The sequence below is a fragment of the Catharus ustulatus genome, chromosome 4 (genome assembly GCF_009819885.2).
Source record: "Catharus ustulatus isolate bCatUst1 chromosome 4, bCatUst1.pri.v2, whole genome shotgun sequence".
NCBI classification, from domain to species: domain Eukaryota; kingdom Metazoa; phylum Chordata; class Aves; order Passeriformes; family Turdidae; genus Catharus; species Catharus ustulatus.
In genome coordinates this window covers 23,119,075-23,141,297 of record NC_046224.1, presented here as the reverse complement: position 1 = coordinate 23,141,297, position 22,223 = coordinate 23,119,075, and the positions used below count along the sequence as shown (strand labels likewise).

Sequence of the window (22,223 nt, the reverse complement as noted above, 5' to 3'; positions counted from 1 at the left end):
TTCTTTAAGAAAAAGGAAGAAAAAACAACCAATAAGGTGTTGCAGTGACTGGTGGAAGGTTGCATGTACACTTCTGCCTTTTGCCTCTGTGACATGGTGTGCCTCTGTTTTCAGTTTGAAGCAAGCAGATGTGTCCTAAATACTTAGGAGTGGGATTTCCTGTGAGCAGCTCAAAGGGGAAAACAGCATGTTGGATTGGCTGGTTGGGTCAAAACTTCTCTCTGTTTTGTGATACGTTTTTCAGATCTGTTCCCTGCATGCTTCCAGAAGGAGATGTTTCAGTTTTGAGCAGCCTGTGCACTCTTTGTGCCTGTACTGGCAGGCCTCTCTGGCTGCCCTCTGCTCTCCTCACTAACTCTGTGTGTCTCTCGCAGCGCTGCTGGGCGGAGCTGCAGTGGGACTTGCCAATACCGGCTCTGTGGGCGTGGGGCAGCAGACAACGCCCAGCATCAACACTACCAATCAGATAGACCCCAGCTCCATCGAGAGAGCCTATGCAGCCCTCGGACTGACCTATCAAGGGAACCAGATGCAGACACAGCCCCAGGCTCAAGTGAAGAATCAGCAACAGGGACAGTCACCCCAGGGTCTGCGCCCCATGAATCCTATGAGTAAGTTTATCTGTTAGCCTTAAAATGCAAACTACAGGCAACTTCCCCATGCTACATCTAATGCAAATTTTCTTGACCTACTAACTTAATACTGCCAGTTAATTTGCAAAAGGTAGGGCTTTGTGATATGTTAGACTTGAAATAGCAAGTTACTCACTGGAACAGGAACATTAGAGGGGCCCAGGTGCTTTCTCCTGGAAGACAAGTTCTCTGGAAAAACTAGTCTCTTTGGAAAAAAAATAATTTCCCAAGGCTTTTTTTTTTCTTGTTAGCTTTATAATTGTACTGTAATGAAAGTTTCAGGCTATTGGGGAAGTTTTTAATTAGATACGCAAGCATTGGAATGCCAGCATTCAGGTGTACTTCCCTGTCACTCAGAGCATTTTACATTGTATCTCAGATGTGTAAAGTTTGTTTAAAAATGAAAAATAGTAAATAGCTGAATCCTCTCTGAATCCTGTCATGTGATCTCACATAGCTCTAAATTGTCTAGATAGCTTATAAGCAATATCACAGATTTGGAACCTAGCTATCAATGATGAAGTCACCTTTAACCATCAAATCTGTTTGATAGTTTGAAATTGCATCACAGGAGTTTTTCTCACTCAAGCTCTTTGCTTGAGTTGCATAAGTAGATGTGGCTTTTTTAGCAGAAAAGAGGAATAAAGAGCTGACAGTGATTTCTCACAAGCTTGTATGGGATTGCAGTGGTCGTGCCTACGTGTCCCATGACAAGCTTGTGTGCAGAATGTGAGATTGGTGCAGAAACACACAAAATCCAGCCAGCAGAAGTTGGTTAACTTCTACTTTGCTGTGCAAAGGGAATGCTGCTCTTGAGTTACTTGGGAAAAGACTGCTGGGTAGAATAGTCTTGTTAAGGAGATGACTGGCCCTCACAGATTGCATGTAGTTTGCTAAAACTTTGTCTTCCAGTGTGTAAAAACAAGTGAAAGGGCAAAGGTCCTGAGAGCTTAGTCTTAAAAGTTAGATTAAAATAATATGATTTTCTATTGTACCTTAGAAGCAAATATTTCTATTTGCTTCTTTCTAAATCTTTCTATTGTGCTTTTCTGAAGCAAAATGATTCCTATTTTATGTATATAATTACTTATAGACAGTGTTTTGCCTGTGCATTCCTTGCAGAACAGTGGACATTCTTTGTATAATTGCTAAGAAAATCCAATGAAATGGGGTAGAAAAAACTCTTGGAGTGTGAAGACCTGAAACTTGGTGTAGAAAGGACAAGCATGGAGAGTGTAGACTTTTGATTGTTGCATCCTTATTAGGAGTAGGTGGCCAAGGAGGGAATTATAGCAGGTGAGCTTAGGAATTGTCAGCTCATGGCCTACAGAACAACAGGGCTAGTTTAGGAGAAGTAGCAGGATTTGATGAGGACTGCTATGTGAAAAAATGCAGTCCTTAGTAGCTCAAACAAATGGTGGGTTTTGACAGTTGGAAAAGGGTGAGTTAAGGTAAAGGTTGACTGTTGTCTTGCATGCTAGCGTGCTTTCAGAGGACAAAGTCAATTTGGAAAGAAGAAAAGGACTAAAGGAAGGGAGATTTTGAACAGATTTATGAAAAATCTGTGGAGTACTTGGTTGTGATATTAGGGGTATGTATTAGGCTCGATAGACTTTATTTCAGTGGGTTTCTCCTGTATGCAGTGTGTAATTTTGCTTGAAATATGCATTTGTAGGATTCAAATGTCCTAAATACATGTGAAGCTTGGTAACAGGTTTCGTGCTACTTGCAGCTTTACAAAACGATTTGTATGGAAGCTCCAGACAAAAATCTGCTGCATTTTTTTTTACTGATTGAGAGGTAACTGTAGTGTGTGAAGGAAACAGGTGATTTTTATGGTCATCAAGATCTGGTATGATTCAGAAAACCAGATTTTGTTATTCAGAAATTAGAGGTTTTTCCTGCAAAAGATTGTCAGATTTTCCTTACAGGCATTGGAGTTAGTTGTAGGATCATTAAGTATGAAGTGGGTGAGGAAGGATCTTGTCTGAGGTGGGTGGTAGGTGATGTTTTAAGTTTTAGAAACCTTTGTGAATGTATATCCTAAGATTCTGAATAAAAAAAAAAATCCAACTGCTTCTAAACAAAAAAGTAGTGATTGAAATCTTTCATTACAGAGTCACAGGAAAGGTCTGTGGAACATAATATTTGCAGCAAATTAAAATCACTTCTTTGTTGATAAGTTCAGGAAGATGTGCAGAGTTAATGGGTTTGATGCTTCCCTTGGAGGTCACCAGTGTTGTGCCTCAGACTCATTTCTAAGTTTATAAAAGAAAGAGGGTGAAGAGAGCAATGGGTAATTAAATTGCCTTCACAAAAGTCCAAGTACTTGAAAGTATAAACCCTTGTTAGTGCTGAACAGTTACTGATTTTGCGTGGTAAATGAGCTCTTCATTTTTTCTGTGTTCTTCTGTTTTCTAGATGCAAATCCAATGGGAGTGAATGGAGGAGTAGGGGTTCAACCCCCTAATCTGCTGCCTGACTCAATGTTACATTCAACCATGAATTCTCAAAAGTAAGTTGATTCCTTTGTACCCCAGTGATGTTGTTTTGATCTCATGGCACTTCTTGCATAAACAGTGGAGTAAATGCCATTGATGGCTATCTCTCCATTTGGATTTTGTAGCTTTTGTTGCAGTTTTCCAAGTCCTTGGGTAGAACAGCATGTACTCTTTCATGGTGTTGTTTGGTGTGTGTGCAGCTATTTCTGCAGTTTGTCCATTGATTAGGAAATGGCTGAACTAGCACTTTGTCCTAACATTATTCTAAAAGAGGCTATGACTGTAAGATAATTAAGCTGGGGCTAGACTTTTGCACTCAATTCTCACTCTGTTTTTGAAGCCCCATGATGAGTGAAAGCGCCAACGTTGCCAGTTTGGGAGCCATGCCAACAGCTCAACCATCCAATACTGGAATTCGAAAGCAGTGGCATGAAGACATTACTCAGGATCTCAGAAACCACCTTGTTCATAAATTGTGAGTAGCTAATATCAAAACAGTCTTCTGTTTCGTGAGCTGCTGCCCCAGAAGTGTATTGGAGGCAGAGGGGTTACAGAAGCCTGACTTGCAAAACTAGAGGACCAAGGAGTGAATTTTGTCAGGATGTATGAGAAGGGAAAGCAGAAGCAGGAAAGATGGAACTGCATCTGCTGGTGTGGGGCTGTTGTAATGGAAATTTTGTGCTCCATACTCAGGCCATCTGCAAGGACTCAAGCTATCTACAACCTCTACTGCCCCTGGAAGAAGTAGCAGTAGATGCAGTCTGTCAGCACATTTGCTTACTGCTTTGTGTTAAAACTGCTGGGGTTAATGCTGGTTGGGAACATTCTAATCACTTACATACATTTCTGTAATTTTTTTCTTCCTCCTCAGAGTCCAAGCCATATTTCCTACTCCTGACCCTGCAGCACTGAAGGATCGACGTATGGAGAATCTGGTGGCATATGCTCGGAAGGTGGAAGGAGATATGTATGAATCAGCAAACAGCAGGGTGAGATGCCATCCCCTGTTGTCTACTTCTGCTTATTTCTACCTTGATCCTATAGTGTTTGGGGAGGAAGAGAAATGAAAGCATAGATGAGACTCCCAAGCTGAGGAAACAAGTGCTTAGGGGCTGCCAGATGGGCTCTAGGAACCAGCAAGTTGAAGGCTGCTGCCTGATTGTGCCAGGAGTTGAGATGTGCTGTGCCTGAGACTTGTCACAGTCCCCTAAAGGCAGTGTTGAAGCTCTTCACTGTGATTGTTCCAGAAAAGTGTTGGACATGAGAAAAATCTGGTGTTGGTGTAATAGTTGAGAGCAGGGCTCTTAGCATGCCCCTTTTCCCCCTCTTATCTGACAGTCCCTGCAAAGGGGAAGACTGCCTCCCAACCCAAGCCAAAATGTGTGTAAGGCTGCTTTGCAAATTTGAATCACTGGGACCACTTGCCTTTTCTTAGAGTGTGTTTCATCACCTTTCTTGGCTTTTATTCCTCCCCAACAGGCAGAGTACTATCACTTGCTAGCAGAGAAGATCTACAAGATTCAGAAAGAGTTGGAGGAGAAACGAAGAACCAGGCTGCAGAAGCAAAATATGATCCCGAATGCTCCAGGCATGCCACAAGCTCCCATGAATCAAGGACCCAATATGGGACAGCCACAGCCAGGAATGTCTGCAAGTAAGAACCTTTGGGTTACTGATTACCTGGTGCAGGAAATCCTGTACTGTCATTTCAGTAGCCTGTTAATAGGTACCTGAGTTGTTTTTGAGCTACTGTTCATTGTTGTGCCTTGAGAACATGCTTCGACTTTGTCCCCAGTTTCTGATAGCTCACTCTGAGAGAATGTTTCTGTCACTGAGATGTACTTTTGTTTTCAGAGAAGTTCTTGAGTTTGCCTCACACTTTGAGAACTCTTTAATAATGCTTAGTTACTGTATGCATTTACTTTCTTTATACATTAGTTTTAATGTGTAATTCTCACTAAAATGTTTGATGAATAAATCCTGGTGGTCTTCTGAATAACATTATCTTTTTCAATGTCTTTTTTTGCAGATGGTCCTCTTCCTGACCCAACCCTGATACGTGCCAATGTGCCAAACCAGATGATGAACCGCATGCAGGCACAGCCAGGTGAGTATTTGAAGAAAATTTGCTACTGTGATTTGTAAAGGAATTGGACAGCTCTTACTGAAGCATCAGAGACCTTGTATCATGTACAGTTTTAATTAACATTTAAGAAAATAGCTATCTATATTGGATAATTTTAACATAACTATATAATAAATATAAAACAGTATCTCTAGTAGTATTTCATCTTATGACTTTGAGCTGCACTTTAGCTGCTTGCTTTGTTAGATAAAGACCTTGATACTTTTGGAATTTCTGGTCTTGTGTGCATAGGATGGTGGGATCAGTCAAACATGGTGAACCCAGCCAGCTCAGGTGAGGGATATGTTGGTGGCAGAGGGAATGTGGTGACAATTACTGCTCAGAAAAAAGTGTCAGAACCTTTGTTACATGTTCAAGATGTGTTATAGCCAACATGCAAATTACTTGAAGTTAAGATACAGTTTGATATTCAGTAAGTGAATTTCTCATATGTAATTAAGGTAATGCAACTTTCTGTGGAAAGTTCATCTTCAGTAGCAGGTGTGATGAGCAGTATTTTTTGCGTGTTACAGAGCTCTCAAACTTAATCAGTTTTAGTAACAGTGGAAACAGATCTCTTGAGGAGGGAAGAGCTGGTCTGTATTCTGAAAGAGTAGGTAACTTGAACACTAAAATCATTCCACATAACTAGTTAATAGAAAGCAAAATTTGATTGAAAGCTGATTGCTGAAAAGCAAAATTAGAAAGAAACAGCATTTCTTCTCCAAATGTTGAATGGTGCCTACAGGAGATTTCAGGCCTTTGTTTACACATGATTTTTTGGCACAAACTCACAGGAATGAATCAGTTTGGCCAGATGAACATGCAGCTGTCACCAATGGGACCCCGACAAACACCACCTCTTCAGCACCCTGGACAGCTAAGTCAGGCTGGGGCCATGAACCAGGTCAGTGTGCCTTCCCTCCATGGTTGAGTTCACAGGTTTGCTTCTCTTGTCTGTGGTTTCCTTAAAATCAATAAATAAAAGAAATTTGAAAATAAATTAAGCATCACTTCTTCATTCTCTTGGCCCTTTGGTTTCTGTCTTTTGCTTCTCCTGTAACATTTACCTGATCTATAGTAAATCTTTAGATCTTTGCAGTGAGAATTGCCAAAAAAATTAAGTGGAAGTGGCTTTTTGTTGCATTCTTAAAACAAGGAACCAAAATGAATCTTAAGTCACAGTCCCAGTCTGAAATCAATATCCTTTTACTTAGCTTTTAAGAGAAATCATCATAAAATCTGTCTTTTGAGAGGAGCTATAAGCAGGCTTTTCACGTTTTATCCTACAGATAAGTGGCAAGCATCAATTTCTGCAATAAGATAAATGTTTTTGGGGTTTGGGGTTTTTTTTTGTGTAAAATGTTTCAAAGGTATATGCGCATCATGAGAAATTAATTGCTTTCTTTTCCACCAGATGGGATTTCCTTCACGTATGCAGCAACCAGGAGTTGGCCAGCCTTCTGGTCAGAATCAATTTCTACAACAGACTCAGTTCCCTGCTTCTTCCCCAGGAATGAACACAGCGAACATGCCTATGACTCAGCCTGGCAATCAGACACCAGTATCCCAAGTAAGTTTCTGATTCCTTGAAGTGGTGTTGGTGACCTTTGTCTTATACTGGTTATGGTTATTCAGTTTGTAGTAGTGAAGAACAACTTGTTTCCCTGAGAGACTTTTTGGAATTATAGTTAACCAAATTAATTTATTGAGACTTTTCATTTTCCTGGTGTAGCACTGGGAATGGCAAGGGTGAAATATTGTTGACTTCTCAGGCTTAAATTTAAGGAATTTAAGAGAAATTGTTTTAGGTTTGTTTGTATGGAGCAAAGAAGAAATTGTGACTCAGCATGCAGTAGTTAAGATTCTCCTGCTGAACAGCGAAGCAGCAGAGCCTGAGAAATTAAGAGATGGCATAATATGTCATAAAAAGGCATGTCTATCCGCACCTGTGCGTTGCTGGCTTTGGGGGATTAAGAGGGTTATCACTACTCACCATCTGAACTTACAGTCTAGCAGTTTCCTTTCTGTCCTCTCCCTCTCCCTTTTCAGCAAGAACCTTTCAGGCCAGGAAGAAGTAGGGAACGTCAGTTTGCTTCTCATTGATGCTTCTTCCTAGTTTGCAGGCAAGATTATTGTGGAGTTACAGTTTTTTATCTTGACCAATACAATTTTTTTTTTATAATTTTATAATACTAGCGTTACAGCTGTACTTATTTGTGATGATAAATTCAGTTTCTCATCTTGGGGGTGGAGGCATGGGCACACTAAGTGTATTTGAATGCAGTTCTTCACTGTGGTGCATTGTCCCATATTCAGGATGTACAAATCTGCAGTTTTAGAAAGAAATGTTTTGCAAAGTGTAGGTGTGCTGTTCTCTAAGTATATCAACAAGTATAAGTTATTCTATTGAAATTTCTCAAAGAGAGAAAAATAAACTATAAAACAGCCTTATCTTTGTGTAGAACAAAATAAATCAAGTAGACAGTTTCTGCTTTTGAAAGAGTTTTTAAAAGTGAAGCAGATGGTTTGTCACGTTTTTTTAAAGGAAAGCAGACATTTGACAGTAATTTCTCTTGCTCTTTTATTTCAAGTCTTTGCAAATGTGTACCTGTTTTCCCACAGGCACAAATGACCAGCTCTTCCTGTCCTGTGAACTCTCCTGCAATGGCTCCAGGTTCTCAAGGGAGCCATATTCACTGCCCACCTCTTCCACAGCCTCCCATGCACCAAAATTCTCCTTCTCCGGTACCTAGCCGAACCCCAACACCTCACCACACGCCCCCAGGCTTGGGATCACAGCAACAGCAGGCGGCAGCAGCTGCTGCCACCACTGCCCCCACACCTGCTCCTCAGGCAATGCCACCTGGACCACAGTCCCAAACTATGCACCCCCCTCAAAGGCAGACTCCAACGCCTCCACAGACACAGCTGCCTCCACAAGTCCAACCTCCAGTTCCAGTTACCCCTTCCGCAGAGCAACAACAGCAGCCCTTGTCACAGCAAAGCACGACTGCATCTGTTCCCACACCAACAGCACCGCTGCAACCTCAGCACCCCACAACACCTGTAAGGAAATACTTCATTGTGCTTTTCCTGCTGATGTTTGTGTGTAAGGTTTAATTTTCAGTTGTGTGTTCCTGGCATGTTTAGTATTAAAATAGGGGTTTTTTTTTGTATTTGGGGAGTAAACTTTTTCCATCAAGACAAGTCTGTAGATCATCTGTTGTTTACAAAGAGGAAGTATTTTACAGTTTTCTTGTACATGTTTTGAAGTTCACTGTGAAACATGGATGAGGTTTTTGATTACCTATACATACATGTAAGCATAGTGCTTGTACAATAGGGGAAACAATATAATTTTCTGTAGACAAGACCTTTTAATGCATGCCTCTGATAATGTTTTCCAATAGCTGAGGTTGTGGGACACTATATTCTTCAGGGAAAGCAAGTAGAAGTACTAAAGTGTTTTTAAATTCAGTGGAAATGTAGCGTGGGTGAAAGATTAAAAAAGAAAAATAGGTTCATTAGAAGCCTGTTTGTAATGTGTTTTGTTCCCTCAGCTTTCACAGCCAGCTGTGAGCATTGATGGACAGGTATCCAATCCCCCATCCACCAGCAGCACAGAGGTGAACTCTCAGCAAACTGTTCCAGAACAGCAGCAGCCACCCTTGCAGGAAGTGAAAATGGAGATTAAAACTGAAGAAGGGGAACCAGAACAGACAGAGATGCAAATGGAGGAGAAATCTGAGGTGAGATTGTTGACCAGCTGTTGGGTAGAATACCTTCATCTACTACTACTGGATGCTTTTGGTAATTCCTTCCAGAATTCAGTGAGCTGTAGGTGCTACCTGCTGCTGCTCCAGTTCTGATTGTTGTCTTACCTTATCCCTAAAAAAGGGTCTGTGTTTTGTGGTGAAATTGTGTAAAAATCAGTGGCTGCAGGAAGGACCATTATAATGTGATTGTTATGAAGCTTAGCTTTTGTAAATGCCAGTGTGAGAATGCACTCAGGTCAATCTTAGAGCTGTTAAAATAGCGGATACTAAGATGAGGGGAAATAGCTTCATATTGTGCCAGGGGAGGTTTAGTTTGGATATTAGGAAAAGTTTCTTCACTGAGAGGGTTGTCAAGCATTGGAACAGGCTGCCCAGGGAAGTGGTTGAGTCATCATTCATGGAGGTATTTAGATGATGTGTAACTGTGACACTTTAGGATGTGGCATAGTAGTGGACTGGGCAATTTCACATTAATATTGGACTTAATCTTTAAGGTCTTTTCCGAACTAAATGATTCTATATGTACATGATGAGCTGCTTTACTGGGCTTTGACAACTTGTCACCAAGGACAGCCAGGAGTGCGGCTGCCAGTCGCATCATCCTGGCAGCTCTGCTGTATGAGAGGCTGCGAGAGCTGCCTGAAGAGGTACCCATGTGTCTGCTTGCAGCTCAGAACTTGTTAGCAGCTCGTCATTGCTACTAGGCAATGTTTAAAGATGCATTCTAACACATTTGCTCGAGTTTTAGGCAAGTTTTGACTACAAAGGAGATAGAAGAGTGAGTGGGCAGCATGACAGGTTTAAAGGATGGAAATGGGTGGCCTCCCAGAAGATTTAAGTGACAGGCTCCTAACTCCTTTCCAGGTTAAAGTAGAACCAGTCGTGGAGGAAAGTAAACCAGACCCAATGGAGCAAGAGGAGAAGAAACCTGAAATGAAGACTGAAGTACCAGAGGGGGAAGATCGACCTACTACTCCAGCAACTCAATCTTCTCCAGCAGCTGGGCAGTCTAAGAAAAAAAGTAAGCAGAAAGACTGTTTTGACTTAAATTCACTGCATCTCCCTAGAGAAATCTCTGCAGGGGTAAAAAAACCTGGGCTTTCCTTTTTGGTACTTAGTGGATTATGTGCTACTTATATGGATTGTTCTTTGTGGCTTTTGGACAGAAATATCTAATAATACGTGTGCTTATAATTGGCTTTGGGCAAGTTCTTTAAGCCTTTAGTATTAAACACTAAGCCGTCGTAGAATTGTCAATACAATGGAGATTTGAAATACTCAGTTACAGATCCTCTAGACAATTTTTTTTCTCGGGGCCTCCGAGAGGGGATGTATTTGGAATGTGAACTATGTCTACTCATCAATGTCATCTTATGATCATCTTTTCTTCAGATGATCATTTTAATATCATCCTCGCCACTCAGGGTTGCATGGGATAAACAAGCCATGCTAAGTACCTTAAACCCATTGTCTGTGTCTTTTTCCACACACATCATGTTTTCTAGCAGGTTTCTTCCTTCCAGCTGTTTCTGCTATCTTTCTAATGTTGATTGTTTCCCAAAGTTTTCAAACCAGAAGAGTTGCGGCAGGCGCTTATGCCAACACTGGAGGCACTTTACCGTCAGGATCCAGAGTCTCTTCCATTTCGACAACCTGTGGATCCCCAGCTACTAGGAATTCCTGTGAGTGTCTTAGGAAGATAATTTCCTGGTTTTAATTCAAAACTACTGTATTTTGATATACCTGTTTGAGAACAACTTATGTCTGTCTTGTTAACATCTTCATATTGATGTGTTTGAGGAGGTTTAACTTAGTGGAACATACAAAGTCTGACTTAGGAATGTTTGTTTGGTTCTGTGTTCCTTGTACTAAATAAGCAGATACAGCATGCACTGGAATGATTTGCCAACAGAACCCCACTGCTATATGGCTTTTTTATGATTGTTGCTTCATGTTGTGATGCTTTTATTGCTGAATTTCATAGGTGTTTCTCATCATGTATAAATCTTGTCTGAATATGTGGGAAATTAGGCAGATCAAACTAACTTAAAAATGTCCATTGACAATTATCTGTTATAGGAAAGGAAGAAACAGTTTAAGGTTTGTTTAGGTTAAATTTTCTGCTTGTTTTAGAGTTGTCTTGACAAGACAATCACCATTCAAGGATCTGTGTTTTTAAACTCTTTGAATTCACCACACAAGTTTACAAAATATAAACAAATGCACAGATATAGAAGTCCTTTTTAGGTGCTTCAGACCATGTTTTTTGCCTGAAAGAATTCTTATTTGCTATTGGTGTGGGGTTTTTTTAACTCAGATGCTGCAAAATGTTAAGGCCTGCTGTATTACAAGCATTTATACACTTGCTAGTATTTTTAATAAGCTTTCAGTTGACTGTCATTCTGCAGACTTTTGTAGACGTTACACTGTAATCAATGATGGATTGGAAAAGGCATTCTTTAGAGGAGACGTAAGTTTTATCATAGAATAAAGTTATTTATCTTTGTTAGGTTTTTTGGGCTACTGAAAACAGTTGCTTTATATTAATAGTCCCATGTATGTCTTGGGATCACAATGGCTGCAAAAACATTGGCATTTTCTACTAATTGTAATACTTGTTTTACTGATTAAAATTAGAGTGACTGGATTTCATTAGTTGTGAATAAGAACAGCACCTGAGAAATAAAGGAATAATGAAAAGAAAGCACTGGGGAATTATATGGTACTACTGAGAATTGCATTTTATGTGTCACAAGCAGTTTGACAATCAAGTCAGGGAGGAACCTGTTTTTCTTGATGAGAAGAATTTATACGCTGAGAATGTGCATGCTGCCATGTCACAACATCATTCTCTAGGAGGGTTTTGATGTGCTGCGTTTTCTTGCAGGATTATTTTGACATAGTAAAGAACCCCATGGATCTTTCTACCATCAAGAGAAAGCTGGACACAGGACAGTATCAGGAACCCTGGCAGTATGTGGATGACATCTGGCTCATGTTCAATAATGCCTGGTTGTATAACCGCAAAACATCCCGGGTATACAAGTACTGTTCCAAACTGGCAGAGGTGTTTGAGCAAGAAATTGACCCAGTTATGCAGAGCCTTGGTTATTGCTGTGGAAGAAAGGTAAGAAAGTAAATATCTTTAGTCTGTTGCTTGCTTCTTGAATTGAAGGGGGGAAATACAGCAGTTGCAATTGTCATCAGTTATGGTGCATCAAAAATTCCCAAAGTTTACCAGGATTTAGCAATCCTGAGTAATGTGAATTTGAGCATTTTGTGAATCTTCTAATTCTATCTAGTCCCTTAAATAATCTATTTGTATCTAAGTCCTTGGTGGAGGTGGGGGGAAAGTCAGCAACAGAAGACTTATTTTGATAAGGACAAACTTTTCCTATTGCAAATTAGGCAGGTTTTTTTTTTTACTTCAGAAGTTCTGTATTTCACTGTATACTGGAATTCTGTTTCTCTTGTTTTGATGTGCTTTCTGTCTTTGGAGAAGAATTAATTTGATAATAACAGCCCACTTAATGTCTTTTGTGACTAGCACTTCGTACACTTTGCTGTACAGAGAGATCTGTGCAGAGAGTAAGGTGGAAGTGTTCACTGTCTGGGTCACACTTGCTTCCCACGAGAGCAAGTGAAAATGCATGAATACTAAGGTGACCCATTCCTCTTTGCAGTTGGAGTTCTCACCACAGACTTTGTGTTGCTATGGCAAACAGCTATGCACAATCCCTCGAGATGCCACTTACTACAGTTACCAGAACAGGTAAGGAAAACTCCGTTGGTGCGGCTTTGTGCATGCTGCAATCAATCTGTTACAGGCATGCATGCATTTACATAGACACCCTCTTTATATGTGTACATCTTTATGTTTTAAGATAAAAATTTTTGCTGAAAGTGCTTTTGAATAGTTTGCCTTGTGTGTTAATAATGATTTCTTTGAGCAAAAGTTCACTGCAGCCTTTGCTCTTCCCTCCTTTGTGTGCAGAAATGTTAAATTTTGCTACATTTTGATCCTGTGGTTAATTAAATACTCAATTACCTACAAATCATATATACAAGTCTGTTGCCTTTGCTTCCTACTGTGCAGCAGCATTTTTCATGCAGAACACTGAGTAGACTATGCAGAAAGTGTATTAATACTCATAATACATACTGTTTTTGGCAAGTCTTTGTTTTTCTCATGATGTCAACACCAAAGAGCAAACTTACTCCTGTATTGCCCATCTTAACTGGAAGACCTGTGTATTCAGATCTTCAGCAGATTGATGCTTGCTTTTCCTCACAAAGTTTCGTAAAGGGAATTGTCTTGGCAGTAGCTATCAGTAGCTCTGTAAAATGCTGTCCCTTCTGCAACTCTTTAGAGTATCTTTTTTGCTTGGGGTTTATTAAAGCATTTGAACTTACTTGACTTCTGAAAGGAGGTTCCTTGCTAGTTGTCTCTGACAACTGGGGAAGTGAGGAAGGAAGAAGCAGGCAAACACATGCTTTAACATTCCCATTTTCACTTGCCTGCCACCAGAATGCACGTACTAGAGCAGAGAATCACTTAACTCCAAGATGCATAAATTTATTTAGTTCCTGCTCTGCATTCATTTCAAAACCTCAAATGAAAAAACCCATTCCAAAACAAACCAGAATGACAGAAACATGGAGGATTTCACCTGAAAGCCAAAATTTTCCAAGAATTGTAGTTTCTTTAAACACCTGGTCAGATGAAAACAATCAAAGATTATACAAATTGTAGCTTAACCTTTTAAAGCTTCATAGAGGTTTATAGAAGTAAATGGTGGTTTTTAAGCATCTACTTCTTTAGTCCTATAATACCCCACAACAAGTATTTTAGAGTTGTATGTAGTGTAGAGCATGTCATGTCATATCATATCAGTATCTTCTGCTTATGTTTGTCTGTTGCAAGTACTAGGTAAACCAAGGTTATAGCTCAGAAATCTGACATTTGACGTATTTTCAAATGTTAGATGGGAATGTCTGCATTGTAACAGGTGCTTACATGTGACTTGTAGATTATATCATATATACAGATGCATATATCTATAGATTGAAATGTATAATTTCAGAAATACAGTTCTCTGCATTATCTCAGATGAAAACTGAGAAAGGCTATTGAGAACTGTCTTTTTAGCCTAACAGTTGCTAATAACATAGATTGTGACTTTATAATGAACTTGTTTGAATTTTTAAATTTCTATTTTTAGCTGTCTTCGTGCACTCAATTAGCATGCCTTATAATGGAGAAGCCACAGCTTTAGAACATTTTTGAAGGCTAGGGTAGAATCCTGAATTAGTCTCTATTTTATTGAAGTAAAAATGAAACTGTTCTCTGTGATGCTTGTTGTAGTGATGGTTGGACTGTTCTATGGGCAGACTGGGCTATGACAGAATCATATCCATGTGTCTAGTTAATGTTAGCTAATATGGAGTTTGACAATTCTATTAGTCTGTAAGAATTTTGAGGACAGATTTTGTTGTTCCTAAAGTTTCTGGTATTTAGCTTTTCCTTTCAACTGGGAGAGAATTCTGTGACCTTTCAGCATTTATACATTTAAGATGGAAGACTTCCTCTCTTCCATTGATCTCCTGCAGATCCTTCTCCCAACAGAACTGCTGTGCTGATGTACAAGTCAGAGAAGCAGTTCCTTCTTCCTTCTGCTCTTTCCCCTGTCTCATTTTAATTCTTTGCTGTACGTGGCATGGATTATTAAAATGAAGAGGGTATGGGTATGCTAAAATGGAATACTCTTGTTTAATTTGTTTTTATCGTTTGCTGCTTGTGAACCCATTTGAGAGATTTAATGCTAATCTGTGCTTTGCCTTGGCTTTCTGCTTTGTGTTGTCTTGTCTTGCTTCTATGTTTTTGTTTTTGTCCTGCAAACCCACATTTCTTTGTTCGTGTGTGTGTTATTTTTTTAATTTCTCCTTCATGCTTGTCATTGTCTGCACTTGGCTTTGATTGCGCAAAAAAAAAAATCCAAACCAAAAAACCAAACCAACCAAACACAATGTGGGGCCCATATATCTGCATCATTGAATATCCTTGTCGCCGTTGATGACCTGCTCTCTGCTCCTGTCCCTTCCTTGGCCTGCTGTGATTGGTGGCTCCGTTGCTTGACTTGGGCTGTGTTGTGTGGACGGAGCAGTTCACCCAAATATGGCCTTCTTGCTGACAGGTATCATTTCTGTGAGAAGTGCTTCAATGAAATCCAAGGGGAGAGCGTTTCTCTGGGAGATGACCCATCACAACCTCAAACGTGAGTTACTTGTGTTTGCTTGGGCTGTGCTTTCATGAGCTGTATCATGGCCAACAGTACTTTCTTTAGGGAAGGGGAGTTCAGCTGTAGGGTTTTTAGGCTAGTAGCAGGTGGATCCTTCATAAAAGCCTGGACTTGTGCTTGTCTTGAAAACCTGGACTAACTGAACTAGTGAAAAATAAGCACTTAGTGCTTGAAATTGCAACTCTACCAATAGAAGGAAAGGAGAAAATGGCTCTTTCCCTGAAAAAAAAAAAAAAAGCAGAAGTATTCTACTGCTGAAAAATAACCATACCTGCAGGCAAGTGTGTGACAGACAAAGCTTGAAATGTCAAATGTACCATTTTCTTTATACCCTAGCTATGCTATTAGACTTGTATTCAACATCAGGTCGTTTTTCATCCAAATTAGAAACAGGCAACCTCCTTTTGCTGTACAAATATTTCACTACTGGAATGCCATCTGTCTATGAGAAATTCTGTGCAGTTGTTGAGGACATCATAAAAGGCTGTGCATGGATTTTACCATGTTGGTAGAAAACTGTTGGGGCAATCTCTCATTTTGCTGTATCCTCCTCATACCTCCCCACAAAAAAATATCTTGAAACGGAATTTTTGGAGACCAAGGAAGCCCTTGAGGGACAAATGAGTGCCAAGCAGTTACTCTTTGAGCTATTCAAGAAATCCCTTTGGGGGAAGGCAGTGCAACAACTCTGCAGGTAGAACAAAATGAGGAATTCAGGGAAATCTGAAACCAGAGGGAGAGTTGTTGAACTGGATAATTGGACAAACTGAGTTAACTTTCATTTGGATCCAGATCCTGGATGCACTAGCGGATACATGCAGAACAGTACTGGGAGTATCTGTTTTGGCTTGGGATGATGTATGTGTACTGAGAGAGGGTAGATTGAGATTGGATGAAAGCTCTTCACAAAGAGAGTGGTGAAGCGCTGGAACAGATGGCACAAAGAAGTTCTGGATGCCCCAGTACTGGAAGTGTTCAAGGGCAGGTTAGGTGGAACTCTGAACCACCTGGTCTGGTGGAAAGTGTCCCTGACAATGGCAGAGGGTGATGATTTCTTAAGGTCCCTGCCAGCCCAAACCACCCTAGGATTCTGTGATCTACCTTTCTTGAAGGAAAAAGGAAGAAATAATGTATGCTAGTCAGTACAACGGGCCATGCCATCTCCCTCTGGACAGGTGAATTGCTATTATGGTAGAAGCAAAGATCCAAAATTTAGTCAATATAGAGTCAGTGCTTCTCAAATCAGTATAGAGTACATCATAGGAATATACATGGGTCCTGTTTAAGTTCCATGCATCATATTATAAGAATAGTTTTGAGGTAATTGAGATATTTGATCATTTATTTTATAAGGAGTTTCAAGTATTCTGCAGGTGGTACTCTTCAGAATAAACACTGAAATAAGAGGAGATAGGAAGGTTAATTCATCTCATGCAAGCTGGAGTGAGTCTGTCATTGCTTCTCTGAGAGGGACATACTGATCTTCTCATGTTATGCTGAACATTCTTTGGGGTAAATTCTCACAAATTGGAGTTTTCTTGTATGTTCTGAACCAGGTTGTTTAAAAGATAGTTGGGATCTCAGTGTCAAAAAGATAGAATTTTAGGCCTTGAAAATTATGTAGAGAAGGTAAAGATAATGTATAGTAGTGGATGGGCTGGGGTTGCAGGGTGTGGGAGCTGAAACTTATCCTTTGAAGCTGATGTAGGAGGAGGGCTAGGAGACTCTGAAAAAAGATAACCTGCCTTTTTCAGTAATCAAAGATAATTGGAATTCTCTGCCTGCAGAATATGAGAGGTATATCAAGTAGTCTTTTTGCCATTAAATAGTGATCAGACCTATCCAAAATTTGAATTGTCAGGAAGCTTTAATATTTATCCTCTAGTAGAACTGAATAAGGGAGCACTGTTTTTCTCTACAAGAGAAAAATGTTTTCCACAAACAAAGTGGAGTGGCTAACACTTCGGTTGTCTGACACCATGTAAAATACAGTTACTTTCCTTGTAGTGCCAGTGAATGTTTAAAAAATCTGATTGTAAGTTTTGGTGGATAGGTGTGGTATTGCATGAATGTTTGTTGTCTTGTGTTAAAACTGAGTTTTATTGCCTGTTTCTCCATAGCACGATAAACAAAGAACAGTTTTCAAAAAGGAAAAATGATACACTGGATCCTGAGCTGTAAGTATTGCTGTCACTCTTTGAATGATCTTCGTTTTATTATAAGTACTTTGTAAGATATGAGTTATTCATTCACCATCAGCTTTGTCTTTGAATGTTTTCCAGTTTCATGTAGCTCTGCTGGTTGGGTAGGGGTTGCTTGCTCAGTAATCATCAGATCTGGCATTCAGTGCTGAGAGCCCAAACCACTGTGGCTATGCTTGAGAAATATGTAACACTGGATGTATAGGCTGAAATGACTCCATTTGGTTGTCTTGCATGTGGATTCAACAGAAGGATGAATGCAGATAGCTCTGCTTTGAAACTTTGTTGTGGCAAATGCTCAAGTCTCGGAACTGATTTGAGTCATTTGGCAGTAGCTCTTAGCGCTGTCGGTGTTTCTAGTTGCTGCATTTTACAGACAGCTGTAGTAGAAGGAAAAGTTGCTGTATTTTGAATCAGCCAGTTATTCTGTACTTCTCTGGAAGCAGAACTGTAGTCATTCAGGAACATTAAGATGATGGTGACTCAGCTGCTTTTCTTGATATTCCTGAGTGGTTTTTTGAAGCTGCTTTACACAGTCCTGCATCATACACCTCTGCTGCTATTTTGCAAACATTAGCTCAGTTCTCAAATGAATGAGCGAAAAGGATATTTATTGTTACCACACCATCCTTGTAAAGGCACAAGGATCAGCCAGTTCTTCTGTTTAACAAGGGAAGCAGAGAATAGTAGTTTGATTCATAACTTTTCTTTCCCTTTGTCTAAGGGGAAGATAGAATATAAGCCTGACTTACAGTGTGTTTCTACATGATGCACGTAGATTGCAACTATTCATTCAAAGTCTCAAACTTTTAGACAGGCATGTTCAAAAGGAGTCAAATTGTCCCAATACCTGAAGCAACCTTAAGTATTTTGGAGAATTATATTCACCAACATCTGGGAACTAAACCATATGACTTACCTCAGTCGTGCTTAAATCTCTTCTAATCTTCTGAAAGTGAGTTAGGTATTTGCTTCTGGGTTTTTCCTTCCTACCTCTCTGTGGTATATTTGTAATATATCCCAGGGGTCAAATATAGTGCAGCAACTAACAGCCAAATATTTCACCTACTTCTTCCTTTTTGACGTGTGAATCCATTTTCCTCTACTCTTTATAGCAACAAGCAGTTTACAGATTTTATCCTTAAAAGGGCTTCATTTGAGTAAAAAAAAGTGGATGGCGGTAAGATAAGCAAATGGTAATAATGTGTCCCTACATTGTCTGCCTGACTTGAGCTGGCAGGTTCTTAATTTGTTTTGAAGGCTGTTCTCAGCATAAATGTGACCTCTGTGTTAAATAGTCTCAAAAGTTTAAATGCTGGAAGTGCTCTAACAAAATATTACAAAATATACAAACAAGCAATGATGCTACTAACCTTTGCTTCCCTTTGCCTTTTTTTGCCTTATACAGATTTGTTGAATGTATAGAGTGTGGAAGAAAAATGCACCAGATCTGTGTTCTTCATAATGAGATAATCTGGCCTTCTGGGTGAGGAATTTCTCCTTATTAAGTAGATAGGATATTTACTATTTGATGGAGTTCATGCATAAACTTCCTTATATTGCTTATATTTAAAAGACTGTTTAATGGAAGGAGTTACATTCCCTGAAAATTTTACACAATCTATAGGTTAACATCAAATTTAGACAGTATATCTTACATTGTTGTGTGTGAAGTTTTCTAGTCTTTAATGTTTCCAATGCTTCTTTGTGTGGAAGAGAGCATTTCAGCCTTTTATGTTTACAGATACCAGCCCATCATGAAAAGATGTTTTTAGTTCTGGTAACAGTTTCAGACTGATCTGTTTCAAATCATACTGCTTTGTCATCTTCAAAAAATTTTGTTACAAGTATTTAACAGGCAAATCAACATTTTTTACCTCAGTATTCAGATTAAATTTAAAAACCAAAGTAGTTTTCTTTAGATGCTCCACAGTTCTTGATCAACATACATATTTTCTTCTGATTTAAAAACTATAGAAAGGATGATGAATTATGTGTTAAAATTTTATAAGAGCTTAAATGTCCCATTTCTTGTAAAAGAAACTGAGTTTAACATTCTGTTGTCACATCTGCATTGCTGCAGAAGAGGGTCGATGTCCTATAAGTGAGGAAGAATCATAGAATCATTTCAGTCTACACTCTATTTGGGCATTTAGGAAAAAAAATTAGCCTTATGCTTGGTGTTGCAGTGTCTTATCATCAGAGACAACAGTTTGAGCATATTTGCTCCAAGAATACTTTGAGCTGATATTGTCAGACCTTCCAGTGGAGACTTCCCTGGCATTCTGATGGTGACTGATAGGGTATGCAGCACCTGGAACTTAGATCCTCCTCTGCAGCTCTGAAACAGTTGGGTTGTTTCTTGTGCTTTTCTTTCAAATTTCTGTTAAGGTATTTTCCAGACCAGATAAGATCTGGTTAAAGATTTTCTTTCTACCATTAGAAAGATGCTAGCGAACTTGGTGGTCTGACATGGGGTGACTTCACTTTCTCTTTTTTTTTGCTTCAGTTTCGTCTGTGATGGCTGCCTAAAGAAGACGGGACGAACCAGGAAAGAGAACAAATTCTCTGCTAAAAGTAAGATTCTGGCATTTGCACCAGCAAATTTAAAGAATATGTTAAGAATGAGGAAGAGGTGGCTCTTATGTGTTGTATTTAAGTTTTTTGGAGCTCAAGGAGGACACTTTTGGTCGGTATTGACCATGAGTTCTGTAGTGTTCAGAGTGTTTGCATTCACAGGTGATAGTGTTAGTTAATAGTCTGTTTTAGAGGGCTACCATATATTTTGGAGCACTTCCATTACAGAAATACATTCTTTTGGTAAGTGGAGGTATTAACTTGTACCTTGCCATACTTAGTATGGCTTTATAGACAGAATATACTCCCAAATGCAAAATTCAAACTGCTTGTGAAGATGTCTGAAAGCAGTATGTTGTAATCTAGTTTAAGTAATTAATAACATCAATTCAGGAGAAGCCTTAATTGTGATTGACTTTTAAGACAAGATAGAAATTATGTTGAAATACAGATTCTTTATTCATTTAAATAATGTATAACCCACAAATGTGCCTGCAGGGGAAAGACAGCTCACCCCATCTAGAAGTGGTAGGGTTTTAAGATAAATTTTAATTTATGTTAACATACTGCATGTGTTAAAATTAATATTTCATCTAACATCTCAGTAGAGAAACCACATATGAACAGTTCAGTTTTATGTATGTTTAAAGCTGTATTTTCCTCTTGTAGGGTTACCAGCTACAAGACTTGGTACCTTCCTGGAGAACAGAGTCAATGATTTCCTAAGACGACAGAATCACCCAGAGGCAGGAGAGGTCACAGTTAGAGTGGTACATGCATCTGACAAAACTGTTGAAGTAAAACCAGGAATGAAAGCAAGGTTTGTTTGTTTCTAGTTTTGCTTTTTTTTGGCAAAAGTGGGAGCTGTTTGTACTTACATAATAAACTTTGATTAAATAGAATAATTTTGGTTGGAAAATAGTTCTAAGCTTGAGTCCAGCTGTTACCCTAGCACTGCCAAGGCCACTGCTAAACCATGTCTCCAGGTGCTACATCTACACATCTTCTAAGTATCTCCAGGGATGGTGACTCAAACACTTCCCTGGGCAGCCTGTTTCAATATTGAGAGTCTTTTTTGTAAATAAGTTTTTTTCTAATGTCCAGTTAAAAAAGACTTGTATTTAAAACCTCATCATCAGCCAGTTTGAGACAAACAGGTGTTCCAGCAGCATAATAATTTTTTGTGTCTTTTTCACAGTAAAAACCAGGTGCCTCATATTTGAGTAGTCTCTAAACATTTAACTTCAAAATTGCACTAAAATTGCACTTAGAGTAGCCCTCATCTTTGTTGCCTTCACCTAGCAACATGCAGTCTCTGATATGTGAATGTATTTGGAATTCCTCTTTACCCTCTGGTCTGCAGGTTTGTAGACAGTGGAGAGATGGCGGAGTCTTTCCCTTACCGAACAAAAGCACTTTTTGCCTTTGAGGAGATTGATGGTGTAGACTTGTGTTTCTTTGGGATGCATGTGCAGGAGTATGGCTCAGACTGCCCTCCACCCAATCAAAGGTAAGGAACCCCACAAAAGTCGATTTTCCTTTGGTACTCTCTGGTTTGGATGAACCTCCTGTAGGTCAGAATAGAGCTTCCCTGTTGCTCATGTGAGACCCTTAGTGTGCTGTTAGGTTCTAGAAACAAAATAGCTTTTGTAATGTTAGAGTTGTTTCTTACTGGAGATGCTGGCTGGCACACAGTATTGCCTTAAGGATCACACACCTGCATTCTCAAGGAAGGGGTTGAATAGTTTTAGGGAGATGAGGTTAGTGTATCAAAAGTAGGCCAGATTTCTAGTGGTAAATTAGAATCCGAGGCTTTGCAGATTGCTGTTGTTATGGATGCTTCAGATACATAAAATAACATTAATAATCTTGCAGAATTACTTCAAAATCTCTCCTCTTTCTCATACTTTTTTGTTTTTTTGTTTGGTTTTTTTTTTAGGCGAGTGTATATATCTTACCTTGACAGTGTTCATTTCTTCCGCCCTAAATGCTTGAGGACTGCTGTCTATCATGAAATACTAATTGGATATCTAGAATATGTTAAGAAACTAGGGTAAGTATCTTACAACAGTTTCTTCTGCACAGCATTTGTGCTGAGTAGTTCTTGCT

General features: G+C 39.4%; 1 protein-coding gene across 1 annotated transcript in view; it reads left to right on the top strand.

The window, feature by feature from the left end:
* EP300 (E1A binding protein p300) overlaps nt 1-22,223 on the top strand; it is a 61,313-nt gene that overhangs the window by 28,555 nt on the left and 10,535 nt on the right. The window contains exons 6-26 of the mRNA XM_033057671.2: nt 375-611; nt 3,054-3,147; nt 3,474-3,608; nt 4,005-4,122; nt 4,613-4,787; nt 5,163-5,240; nt 6,056-6,165; nt 6,676-6,831; nt 7,884-8,327; nt 8,822-9,010; nt 9,902-10,058; nt 10,601-10,719; nt 11,925-12,164; nt 12,721-12,809; nt 15,232-15,312; nt 17,457-17,513; nt 18,946-19,023; nt 20,047-20,114; nt 20,784-20,934; nt 21,478-21,624; nt 22,054-22,167. Coding sequence (XP_032913562.1) covers nt 375-611; nt 3,054-3,147; nt 3,474-3,608; nt 4,005-4,122; nt 4,613-4,787; nt 5,163-5,240; nt 6,056-6,165; nt 6,676-6,831; nt 7,884-8,327; nt 8,822-9,010; nt 9,902-10,058; nt 10,601-10,719; nt 11,925-12,164; nt 12,721-12,809; nt 15,232-15,312; nt 17,457-17,513; nt 18,946-19,023; nt 20,047-20,114; nt 20,784-20,934; nt 21,478-21,624; nt 22,054-22,167 — 3,037 coding nt within the window. The remainder of the gene's footprint in view (nt 1-374; nt 612-3,053; nt 3,148-3,473; nt 3,609-4,004; nt 4,123-4,612; nt 4,788-5,162; nt 5,241-6,055; nt 6,166-6,675; nt 6,832-7,883; nt 8,328-8,821; nt 9,011-9,901; nt 10,059-10,600; nt 10,720-11,924; nt 12,165-12,720; nt 12,810-15,231; nt 15,313-17,456; nt 17,514-18,945; nt 19,024-20,046; nt 20,115-20,783; nt 20,935-21,477; nt 21,625-22,053; nt 22,168-22,223) is intronic.